At 37.3% G+C, this 11,856-nt stretch overlaps 3 protein-coding genes and 1 long non-coding RNA gene across 4 annotated transcripts; 1 reads left to right on the forward strand and 3 right to left on the reverse strand.

Annotated features, from left to right (window-relative positions):
- Positions 1-569: 569 nt before the first annotated feature.
- Positions 570-1,184, reverse strand: LOC130725621 (uncharacterized). The gene has a single exon (XM_057576834.1). It carries the CDS (start codon positions 1,182-1,184, stop codon positions 570-572), a length of 615 nt encoding a protein of 204 aa, XP_057432817.1.
- Positions 1,185-3,720: 2,536 nt separating this feature from the next.
- LOC130726508 (class-10 pathogenesis-related protein 1-like) lies at positions 3,721-4,640 on the reverse strand. Its single transcript, XM_057577787.1, has 2 exons — positions 4,385-4,640; positions 3,721-4,187 (listed from the first exon to the last, which is right to left on the reverse strand). The coding sequence occupies exons 1-2, from the start codon at positions 4,563-4,565 to the stop codon at positions 3,892-3,894; spliced, it is 477 nt and encodes a 158-aa protein (XP_057433770.1). The 5' UTR covers positions 4,566-4,640; the 3' UTR covers positions 3,721-3,891.
- Positions 4,641-9,248: 4,608 nt separating this feature from the next.
- LOC130724121 (uncharacterized) lies at positions 9,249-10,787 on the forward strand. The gene is made up of 3 exons (XM_057575292.1): positions 9,249-9,992; positions 10,071-10,136; positions 10,539-10,787. The coding sequence occupies exons 1-3, from the start codon at positions 9,269-9,271 to the stop codon at positions 10,643-10,645; spliced, it is 897 nt and encodes a 298-aa protein (XP_057431275.1). The 5' UTR covers positions 9,249-9,268; the 3' UTR covers positions 10,646-10,787.
- Positions 10,788-10,876: 89 nt separating this feature from the next.
- On the reverse strand, positions 10,877-11,602 carry LOC130724123 (uncharacterized). Its single transcript, XR_009014437.1, has 2 exons — positions 11,466-11,602; positions 10,877-11,352 (listed from the first exon to the last, which is right to left on the reverse strand). It is a non-coding gene; the product is annotated as an uncharacterized LOC130724123 (long non-coding RNA).
- Between the last annotated feature and the right edge of the window lie 254 nt (positions 11,603-11,856).

The following is an 11,856-nucleotide window of genomic DNA, read 5'->3' on the forward strand; positions in this document are numbered from 1 at the left end:
TGTCCCACACTTATCAAGTTCCGATCAATCTCAGGCACATACAAAACATTATGAATTAATTTTGTACCTTTGCAACTTTCAATGGCTACGGTTCCCTTTCCTTCAACAACAAGTAGAACACCATTACCGATTCTGGCTTTTGAAACTTTTGATCTGTCCAACTCTCTGAAAAGCTCTTGATTGTGAGTCATGTGATTGGTACAACCACTGTCCACTAACCAACATTCAGTTGAGCTACTGCTTGTAACACATGTTGCTACAAACAATTGCTCTTCCTCTTGCTGACCAGCAACTTGAGCTTCATTCTTCTGCTGAAAATTGCTTTTGCAAATTCTCACAAGATGTCCTAGCTTGTTGCACTTTTCACACCTGACATCGGGTCTTCTCCAACATTTGAAAGGAGGATGACCCATTTTGCCACAATGCTTGCAAGGTGGAAATTCTTTGTTCCTTTTTTCATTACTTTTGCCGTGTTGGCAGCTGCTTCTTGACTATTGAAATTCTTCTTTTTGTACTTATCTGCTTGGTTGATTTGCAATTTGGCTTGCAATGCTCCTTCTACAGAAACCTCATCCCTCATTTTGCTCTTGGGCTTGCATTGCACTTACAAGTTCTGCCAAGGTGATCTTTGACAGATCCTTAGTATTTTCCAGTGAAGTCAGAGAGGCTTCAAATTTTTCTGGGACTGTCACCAGTATTTTCTGAACAATTCTTGAATCAGAAAATTCAACACCTAGCAATCTCACCTTGTTTGCAATGCTAAGAAGCTTGTTAGCATACTCTTTAATTGTTTCAGACTCCTTCATTTTTTGCATCTCAAATTCTCTAACCAGATTCAATACTTGCATTCCCTTGATCTGTTCATCTCCTTCATATTCATCTTTGAGGAAATTCCAGACTTCAAATGCTGATTTGATTGTCATGATTCTGGTGAAAATGTCTTGTGAGACTGCAGCAAATAAGGTAGCTCTGGCCTTTGACTTCCTTGTTTTCCTCTCCTTGTGATTTTTGATCTGAGCCATAGTTGGATTGGCGGGTAATGGAAGAACTTCGTAGTCCTCCTCAACAGCTTCCCAGAGATCATTTGCCTCTAGGTGTGCCTCCATTCTTGCTGCCCATATATGATAATTATCACCATCAAACACAGGTGGTGCTAGTGATGTGTAGGGAGTTTCAGAATCCATCAATTTGATGAATTGAGGCAAGGTGTCTAGGGTTTCACTCAATTCACTCACAGGTCCCTCTAAGAAGAAAGCTCTGATACCAATTTGTTGGTGTTTTCAACGTAACACACAATAAAACTGAGTGGATAGAATACTAATTTTATTGAATAATTATCTGCCTTTAAATACAAATGCTACTGTAACAGAATGAAATTTAAAAACAATAACTGACTTCCTAAACAATAGGCACTAACATAAACATGCTGATAAATAACAATAATTAAAAACTACTTCTAGAAGCTTAGTCAAACAGCTAGCAAAATAACTAATTCAAATGTTGATACACAAGTTCAACACACCTCCTGAGCAGTGTCTAGAACTTATTTTATTCTATATGCGTGAAGAGGCACTTAGTTGGTTCAAATGGATGCATAATAATTACCAGTTCACCACCTTAGATGAATTCACCTGAGCCCTTACCTTGATGTTGGGGAGAGTCACGGCGAGGACCCATGGGGCAAGGCCGAGGGGAAACACCAAGGAGATCTTGGACACCACATCTTAACCCAAAACCTTAAGGCATTAAGTTTATGGGTCACATCTCTTATAAACTCTCCTTCTCACCTTGACTTCTCCGATGTAGGACTTGACTCCAACACTTGATTCCAACAATCTCCCCCTCAAGTGTGAGTCCTTCAACCACATCACTCATGGTCCTCCCGTCTGCGGAAGCACATCGGCTCTGATACCACTTGTTGGGGGAGACAGGGGAGCCCATGGGCCGAGGAGCAAGACACCAAGAGATCTCGAAGCCACATCTTAATCCAAAACCTTAAGGCATTAGGTTTATGGGTCACATCTCTTATAAACTCCCCCTCCCACCTTGACTTCTCCGATGTGGGACTTGACTCCAACACTTGATTCCAACACTTGAGATTGAATACTAGCTCTTATGAAAATCACCAGCAGGAGCTTTTCAAGTTCAAACAGACTTCTACTGCATGTAGTTGAATATCAAACTCAATTTGGGAGAGTTTTCGAACAAGTTGTGGGACTTTCCCCTGAGATGATGCTTAATTGATTTTCATCTGGTTTACACCATGATATTAATCGTGAATTGTCTATTTTAAGCCATTATTCTGTTTCACAAGCTATTAGACTAGCTAAATTGATTGACTATCTACTCATTTTACATCTCAAAGCTCAACATATATGAATTCATTAAATATACTTGTATGATTTATTGACTTGCAGTATCAAAATTGCCAATGAAAAGGTTTTCCCCCAACGTACAAGCAAGCTTTTTCATGTTGACATGCCTGGAGCCAAAAATAAAATAGTAAAAAATCTTTGAATCTAAGCAGCAATAAAGTGACAAACCCTAAAGTATCTCCTTAATAAAGTGATATGGGCATTTATATAAGATAGAAGAAATATAGCAGCACTTGAACAGAGTAGACAAAACAAAGTTTGGCTGAACTAAATATGAAAAATTAAGTACTCAGTGAAGAATAAGATATATTCAATGATAAACTACCTCTCAGAGTACCATAAACATAAAAAGTAGACAATGTCAAGCACATCATAAGCAAGCAGGAATATATGCTGAAAAAATCAGTATGTATGAAGGACATGTGAAACATAGTTCTTTGTAGCAAAATGACATAATCCCAAATAGATTCATAACAGGAATCTAAGCAAGTGAATGATTTATCCTTTTGTGTGCTAAAAAATGAACTAAATGGTACTATACTCTTCCACTTTTAATGAATACCGGAGTAACGCCCTAAAAAAGTCAGGGAACGACCTCATGTGACATAAAACTGCCTCTAAACATGTGAGGACCTATGCTAGTAACCTAGGAGCGGTTGCCCCCGCTGCAACAATTCGAACAGGGAAACGCCGCAAATGGGCAGTTGTGGGTTGTTTTGACTTTTTTCTTGTTTTTAACCACAATTATATGCTAAACAATTTCTTCATAAATGATTTTCAAAAGAAAATGTATTTCTATATCCAAATAATTTTCTTAACGAGCTGTCATTTTTATTGTACTTTTAGAATATACATGGTATCTTTCCGATGTAAAAAAAAAAAGAATATACATGGTAAAACTGATTTTTCAAATATGAAAGCACATTCCTACAAGTTATGAGAAAAATGTAAAAGGAGCTTTTGTGTTCCCATCATTGGCTTCATTTGGATAAAAGTTGCTGTTCAACACAATGAAAAAAGAATAAAATGTTACTTCCATGTTTTTCACATCAGAATGTACGTGCGATCTACCATTCCAAGACACTTCAACAGATCAAACAAATATTTAATCATGTTAATAATGAAACATACATTTTAGACTAACTTAACTTATATCTAAAGACACACTAATCTAATGTCGATGACGCTTATAATTTGAAGAGCATAGATCTTATCCAAACGAGGGATTAACTGAAATATATCTTATAGGAAATATCCTCATAGATACCAATATTTACCTATCATTTTATATCGATGTTATTTGATGACAAAGTTTCAGAACTGACACAGTAATATTTCGTTCCTCTTAGTAAAACAGAGCATTTTTCCTTTTATTCATTGATGAAGGAGATACAACACTCATAAGATGAAGTTTTACAACTCCGCAGCAAAAGCAAAGAAAAAAAAAAGAGAGAATTACATTGGCAACCAAATTGAACACACTGAATCACACAAGATTTAAGTCAGCACTGCTTAATTAGTTGTAGTCAGGGTTGGCCAAAACGTAACCCTCGATCGCCTTGAAAAGACCATCACCCTTGGCCTTGCCAGCCTTGATCTCCTCTTCAGAGGGACTAGCATCACCTTTGGTGTGGTAGTTCACTGTGAGCTTTGCAATGGAACCTCCATCAGACCCTGCAACCAACTTGGCCTCGAATGAGATCTTCTCTACTGTGTCTGGTAGCTCAGAACCTCCAACAATGCTGTAGTGGTATCCAAAATTGGCCTCATCAATTGATTCAATTTTGTGCAACAGGTTCTTGGTTTCCGCACCTGCACATGATTCATTCATTTGATTATTTTCACAATCACAAATTATTAAGACCATCACCATTAATATTAACTGGTGGTTAATTTGCAAATCAATTACATCTGATACATGATTCATTTTATATATATATATTCAATTAAGCAACATGTATATATATAGATTTATATATATGTGTGTCAGTGTGTGAATGCTGACGTACCTTCAACGAATGTGAGCTTCTTGATGGTTCCAACACCACCATCTCCTTCAACAGTTTCAACACTCTTGAAGCCTGGAATAACCTTTGGGATGATGGAATCACCATCAATGGTGAGAGCTTTGTAAAGCCTAGCTGGAGCTACAGTGGAGGTAGTCTCATCCTGGAAAGTGAAAACACCCATGATAGAAATATTGGTGGTGAAACACAAGAAGAGAATGAATGAAAATATTAGTTGGTTGCTTGGTGTGATTTATGAGCAGAGTTGAGGCTGGTATTTATAGTAACTGAAGGTGTATTGTTTAGAATAGAAAACGCATTATATTATTGATTAGGCGAAGATGTTGACTGAGAAGAGGTGGTGGGGCGGCTTTTTCTTCTCACGGCGACTATCGCTAGCTTCAATTCACATGTATTTAGATAATAATACTAAGAAGATGCTCAGAGAAAAAAACAAATAATACAAGAGACAAGTTTTGGAACTATTTGAATAATGATTAAGAATACGAAACAAAACACCAAGAACGGACCCTGCTTTTCTTTTGTTAAATTAAATACAGTCACCATGATGGTCATGATCGGTGTCCCACTTCCCCTTGTCTAAAATCTCTGACACAAGGGCGGATGAACACTTGTTTGGCAAAAATGAATGGTTCAACTATCAGAGGTCTCCACAACAACAAATGGATTTAGGATAGACTATGATACCATATTAGAATTAAGAGGTCTAACTCAACCCAAAAGCTAGCTCAAGAGTTGAGTGTTGCTCTACCATTTATAAACACTTGTTTGACCATATCTCTAGTCAATGTGGGACTTCGAACAACCTCTTATGTGTAACGCGCCACAGGATGCCACTACATCCGCTAGGAAAGCATTCGCTGCCCTTGCATACTGCATATGCCATCTGTCAGAGCTTTGAGCACCAGGAGCAGGCAAGGCAGCACCATCCGCTGCCCACAACCGCCAAGCCCCACATTCCATTGCGGTTCGCAGTCGTCGGGCCTCTGACAAAGAAATGAGGGTAGGGAATAGCATATGGAAATCACAGTGATTCAAAATTCAAAAGACCAAGCTACACTACCGAATTTGAACCCTTCAATGACAATACTTGGTACTTGACCATGAAAGAAACATGACTATATATCTAAATGTCAAAATAATTCACCTTGAAAAAAAACCATAAAACAAGAAAGGATCTAAAATTTTAGAATTCTCAATTTGAACATGATTTTTTTACACTTGTGATGAAAATAATTCAAATGTTAGCGTTGACACGATTGACACGATTTACGCTAACAATATCTAAGTAGTACCTTTAGTCTACACATCTGGCGTTAGTAATTACGATTTAGCGTTGGTCATGGCAATCAATTGTAGCATTAGTTGAATCGCCACTAAATGTAGCGTGTCGTGGCTGAGTTAAGTGCTATTTTTGACCTGTTCAACGTCAGCCCTAGGGTCGACGCTAACCTACACTTAATCAACTATAACATCAATATTTTTACATGTAAGTAGTAGTGTTTTAAAAATATTACAAGGCATGAGAGCCTCGCCATCGTTCGTAGACCTTGTGTGTCTAAAAATTAAAGTTGAATATTTTTGCTTGGGTGAAATACGTTTTTGTCCTACATTTTCAAACAATATTGGTTTTCATCACTCAAATTTTTTTGTTTGACTTCAATATTTCTATTTCTGAAATTGACATCTTCAAGTGTTCGAGTCACCGAGAGGACCATCTAAAAAGGAATTTTAGAGGATTGCTTTTAGTAATTTTTCGTCCTCAAGTTGTATTTTGAATTTTGAATTTTGGTTTTAGTCCCTAATGGCTACTAGGGACTCAAACATGACTATTTTGAAAATATGGGGACTTAAGTCAAATAAGAATAATTGAAGGATGAAAATCAATAATTTTTTAAATGCAAGGACTAAAAACGTATTTACCATTTTTTCTACAAATATTCCGTACATGTAGGTACTACTATAGTATTCACGTCTGTGGGACCTCAATTATCTACCTACGCATTTAATAAAGGTCCACTACCGACTATGATTAATTATTCCAATTTCTTTTTTTTATACACCGAAAAACTAATTATTCCAATTTCTATAATGTGAGATGCAAAATAATTTCAAGAACCAAAACGGATATGCCTGATGACGGCGATGGACTAAAGTAAGTAATAGTAACAATTATAATATTATTTCAAAAAAAAAAAATTATAATAAAAGACGGCTATGCTTATTGAATTTATTTAGAATAGTTTAGAGCGCGCCACCTATATAGGTTATAGGTATATAGGTATATTCTAATTAAGGTAAACTAGTGTTTTTCTCCCGTGAGCTGCACGGTGAAGTTTACTGTTGTAAAGAACTTATCAATTTACTCTAATATAATATAAACTTTGGGATGAGAGAATTAAGTTCTTTCATGTATGACAACTCAGGTTCAGTACATATGTTTTTGCTTGATTTTAAATTGAATAATTCCTCTGCATTGGACGTTGCTTGAGTCATGCCTACATTGTTTGTTGATATTATACTACTGCTACTCCATAAAAAACTCAGAAGGATATTGAATACTCCATGTTCATACATTCCACATTCATATATTATATTACTGCTACTCCAGCAAAATCATATCCTGAACTGATTTTCCCCTTCAATAAAATGATAATATGATAATGAAACAACGCTAACAAAACATATGAAGTTGGGGCCAGTTTCTTACTCCTACTCTTGATATGAAGATGAAAAAAATTGTTAAATATACCATAGCCAAATAGCAAAACATGATAGCTTAGAGTAAAAATTGGAGTTAGTTTCAAATAATATCTTATATAGGTTATAGGTATATTTTAATTAAGGTAAATTCTGCGGTACCTTCAAATTTTTTGGGTATGGTACCCCATTTAGTAATTCTATAGATTATTATGATGTTATTCAAGGTAAATACTACATCTTTAGATTTTACTATACTTGTCAATTAACCTTATCTCATGAAATTCATGTTTTGATGAAAAATGTACGAGTGATGGAAACGAATAATGGTGATGGAGATGCGCATAAAATGACCATGGTTGATGGATGCACAAAGTTCAGAAAACACAACTTTCAAATCTCACGTCCCTAAGAATGGAACGCTGCATTACTACGATAGAACACAATCAAAATTTTAACCGGTGTATGAGTCTTAATTGTTAAACCGACTTATTTTGGGTACAAGAACTTAGTCTGGTTTAAGGTACCACAAGAAATACCTTTTATTAAACTGAGACTGAGGCACCTTAACTCTAAGTTTTTCAACAAAAAATGAAAACTATTCCCGTTCTAAGGAATGTATCAAATAAAAACTCTTTTCTTCCTCAGCATTGGACCCCGACCATGATGCTATGTTTGGTTTAGAAGGAAAATGTGGAAAAAAATGGAAGGAAGGAAAGAGAAAGGAAATAATGTGGAAAAAAAGTGAGATGATTTTCTAGATTATTTATTTAAAGAAAAAGTAAAAGAAAAGGTGAGAGATACGAAGACAACACACCAGCTATGGTTGAGAAATAGGGTGCGGAGCCCGCGGTGCATGAGCAAGAATGCGGAAATGATGTTTCATGACTAAGAAGGGAGGCAAAGGACTTTAAAACTGTGTTTGTTTCTATGAATTATGGAAGGAAGGAAGTTGAATGGAAGGGTTTTGAATGGAAAAACATTGTTTTCCATCTGTTTGGAATACGCATTAAAGGAAAAGGTAAAATATATTAATCGTTAATCTAGATTTCATAAATTATTTTAAAATTACTTTAAATTTTAATATTCTGTTGAAAATTATTTGTAATGATTAATATGTAAAGGATAAAATAGTAATTATATATCACTCTCATTTTTATTATTTACACTTTTCTTCTCATTTTCCCTTCTTTTTTTTCTCAATCCAAACAACTTCAAAATCATCTCATTTTTCTCTTATATTCTTTCCTCTTATTTTCACCTCTGCATCCAAACAGAGCATAAGTGGAAGTCGATGTGAGGAATAAACTTGCGTAGTGCTTTGCTCGGAGAAGATGATGATTAAATTGGGAATTTTTTAAAAAATTCAAAGTAAAATTCTAAAAAACATTAGAAAACCTCAAGAAATCAATTTTGTGACAATTTTTAACTGCTAAACTTTTTTTTCTATAGGGTGTCACATTGTGTCTACTATTTTGCAGTCATATATATAGTGGAATTGTAGCTCATTAGTTTTGTTGCGTAGGGTGCCATATTGTGTCTACTATTTTGCGGTCATATATTATATACTGAAATTGTCTCATTTATTTATTGAATGGAGATACAACACTCATTAAATGGAATCTCACAATTCCACGGCAAAAGCAAATAAAATAAAAAGGAGAATTACATTGGCACCAAATTAAGCACACTGGATTATATGCGGTTGATCACAGCATATATGCAATCGCTTAGCGAGAGGCTTTAGTTGTAATCAGGATTGGCCAAAACATAACCCTCAATGGCCTTGAAAAGAGCATCACCCTTGGCCTTGCCAGCCATGACCTCCTCTTCAGAGAAACTAGCATTGCCTTTGGTGTGGTAGTTGATATTGTGTTTTGCAATTGATCCTCCATTTGAACCCACAACCAAATGGGCCTCAAATGAGATTTTCTCCACTGTGGCTGGAAGATCAGTACCTCCAACTATGCTGTAGTTGTATTTCAAATTGGCCTGATCAATTGAATCAAAACACGCGTGCATTGCACGGCTACTAACTAGTACATAGAGAAAGATAAGATTTCCATATCTAAAACTAAAACTAGAAGCACCACTTATATAAGAAAGGAAAACCCTAAATCCTGCCGTTTCTCCTTTGCTCTTTGACTCATCACTCTGATCAGGAAGATGGCTACTCTGATCATCTCACGGGTCCTCCCCAAAACCCGAAATCTAACTTCCTCCTTCTCCGCGCTCTCTTTCCTCCGCCAACTCTCCGCTCCAGCCCTCCCCCCTCTCCGCTCCCTGTCCACCTCCTCCCTCGACGACCGTCTCCCCGATTTCATCCCCTCCTCCCTCGACCGCCGCAGCATTGCCAGCCTTCTCCGCGATGCCGTCATCGCCACCGCCTCCTATGACAAGAAGAACGATGCCTTAACCGGCGTCAATAGCAGCTACTTCATCAACCTTCTCCGCCATGGCGTCGTCTCCTCCTCCCGCGACGACAAGATCATGATCCTCCGTTTCCTCGATTCCCTCATCGACTCCCGCGACGACGATCACATGTTCAGCGAGATTGTCGCTGATATCTTCTTCAACGACCACAGCTGGAGACACGTTCCCCCGGGTCCTGAAATCATCTTCCTCGAAGACGACTCCAGCTTCTTGACCAAACGTCCCCCCGAAGGAACCGATGTTCCCCCTGGTTGCGACTTCGAGCACTGGTTAGTCCTGGTGGATCACCCCCGAGGCGACCCCTCCAGGGACGAAATCATCGATAGCTATATCAAAATTTTGGCACAGGTTGTTGGAAGTGAAGAAGAAGCTCGGATGAAAATATATTCGGTTTCAACTAGATACGTCTTTTCATTCGGGGCGCTTGTATCTGAAGAACTCGCAGACAAGATACGAGGTATACATACATGGCTCAACACCTTTTTCTTTTGGCTTCTTTAATAAATAGTTATGGTTTCAGATTTTTTATCTGCAGAACTGCCTCGAGTTTTGAATGTAATTGCTGATGATTATGTGAATGTTGAAGAAAAGGATTATGGAGGTAATATCTCTTTTCCAGTATTTTAGGTATGAATATTCATGTCAGAATTTCTATCAATATGTGTGTGTATGTGAAATAACATGGTTCAGAATCAGATTGAAGTAATTGAAGCTAGAACATATAGCATATCCCCTCGATAAAATTTTGCTTAGAAAACTACAAGTCCCGCTAATATAATAGTGTGCTATAACTCTATCTCTTTAATTGTTCATTAAGCTCATTCAAGAATCTAATCGCACAACCATGCACTTTCTTTATACGACTTAATGGTTGGAATCAAATTACATGCACATGTTAGCTTGGGAATATTGTAAACTCTTGCTGTGTTGTACGGAATTAATATTTATTACTGTAGAAGGACCTTGACTGCATGTTTGTGAACTTTTCTATTTCTTTAACCAGGTGAGCCTTTTATAAATGGGCAAGCGGTTCCCTATGATCCCAAGTACCATGAAGTATGTGTTGGAAAGAGTGATGGTGCTCCACATCCAATTCTCGTATATCGTTGATGACAAATCTGGCGATGACGCTTGAAGTTTTAGATCTTTACTCGTATAAATATGTGTACTTTATAACATATTTATTCATCAATTTACTTTGGTGCTTGCTGTGGTACCTTAATCCAGCTTAAGGTACTACACCCAAACTGAACTGGACCAATAATAAATGACCATGTGTAAAATGAGTCAACATTAATATTAATTTTAGAAATAAATTTATTTATGAAAATAAACTTAAAATTAGTTCCAAACAAATCCTTTCACTTATTAAAAATTAAAGTTTAGCCACTAATTTTTCAAGTGAAGATATTTCACTCTCTTTCTGAATTGGATCTTCATCTGCAAGAGAAGTACTTGGTGTTGTAGGAATCGGCATTTGATCTCAAGAAGGCCAGTAAAACCACCGACCACCTCTTCTTCACATTCTAGTGTTTCTATTTGTAGGGTTTCTTCTTCGCCGATTCCAATCCCTTGCCACGCTGCCGAGCCCTCCTCGCCGGCGGCCCTCACTCATCACAGCAGCCTCCTCATCCTTCTCTTCCGTTGTTGCAATCAACGACGGCCTCAATCCATACATCGTTCTGGGCGTCGCTTACACTGCTACAGCCATCGAGATCGAACATGCTTATCGCCTCCTCGCCCGCAAGGTATTCAAAATCACCTTCCTAATTCGATTTTGGAACTTTGCTTGATGTCTCTTGCTGATTGCATTTTTCCTATTATGAACTGTAACGTGTTATTCACCTGTGTGATGATTCTAAATTTGATGTGAAAAATTTAGGAATTTTAGAGAAAGTTGAATTCTTAGGCTTCTGGGTTTCACACTTACTCTAATCTTGATCTTTCACAACTCTGTTAATATGATGACATTACTTGTACCTTCTATGCAAGTGGTTTAGCGCATTATTTTCTCTTTTTGGAGGAGAGATTCAATCAACCTTGATCCCTTCTTGTACTTCAGATCCTGCAATTCGTGTTGGCTGCAAACAGGGGCCACATAGCCAAAGAAATAGGGGAAGAAAAAACGCACAGCTAAGGCACAACCAGCAGAAAAGCCTTCGATAGCAAAGAAGATAGCCACCACAACACCTACGAGTTGATCACGCTAACAACCAGGGAGAAAAATCCTCAACCCACTTGAAAAAAATAACGCACCAATTTTTCCAAATAATTAAGAAGCCGACCTGATGCACACAGTTACATGATTGAACCAGGTGAAA

The sequence above is a fragment of the Lotus japonicus genome, chromosome 6, assembly GCF_012489685.1.
Source record: "Lotus japonicus ecotype B-129 chromosome 6, LjGifu_v1.2".
Lineage (NCBI taxonomy): Eukaryota > Viridiplantae > Streptophyta > Magnoliopsida > Fabales > Fabaceae > Lotus > Lotus japonicus.

Bases quoted from the DNA above. Each gene is read 5' to 3' on its own strand.
- LOC130725621 (XM_057576834.1), bottom strand. From the start codon at position 1,184: ATGGATTCTGAAACTCCCTACACATCACTAGCACCACCTGTGTTTGAT.
- LOC130726508 (XM_057577787.1), bottom strand. From the start codon at position 4,565: ATGGGTGTTTTCACTTTCCAGGATGAGACTACCTCCACTGTAGCTCCA. The intron at 4,188-4,384 runs GTACGTCAGCAT...AATCATGTGCAG, and splicing joins GAAGCTCACATTCGTTGAAG to GTGCGGAAACCAAGAACCTG.
- LOC130724121 (XM_057575292.1), top strand. From the start codon at position 9,269: ATGGCTACTCTGATCATCTCACGGGTCCTCCCCAAAACCCGAAATCTA. The intron at 9,993-10,070 runs GTATACATACAT...TTTTATCTGCAG, and splicing joins ACTCGCAGACAAGATACGAG to AACTGCCTCGAGTTTTGAAT. The intron at 10,137-10,538 runs GTAATATCTCTT...TTCTTTAACCAG, and splicing joins TGAAGAAAAGGATTATGGAG to GTGAGCCTTTTATAAATGGG.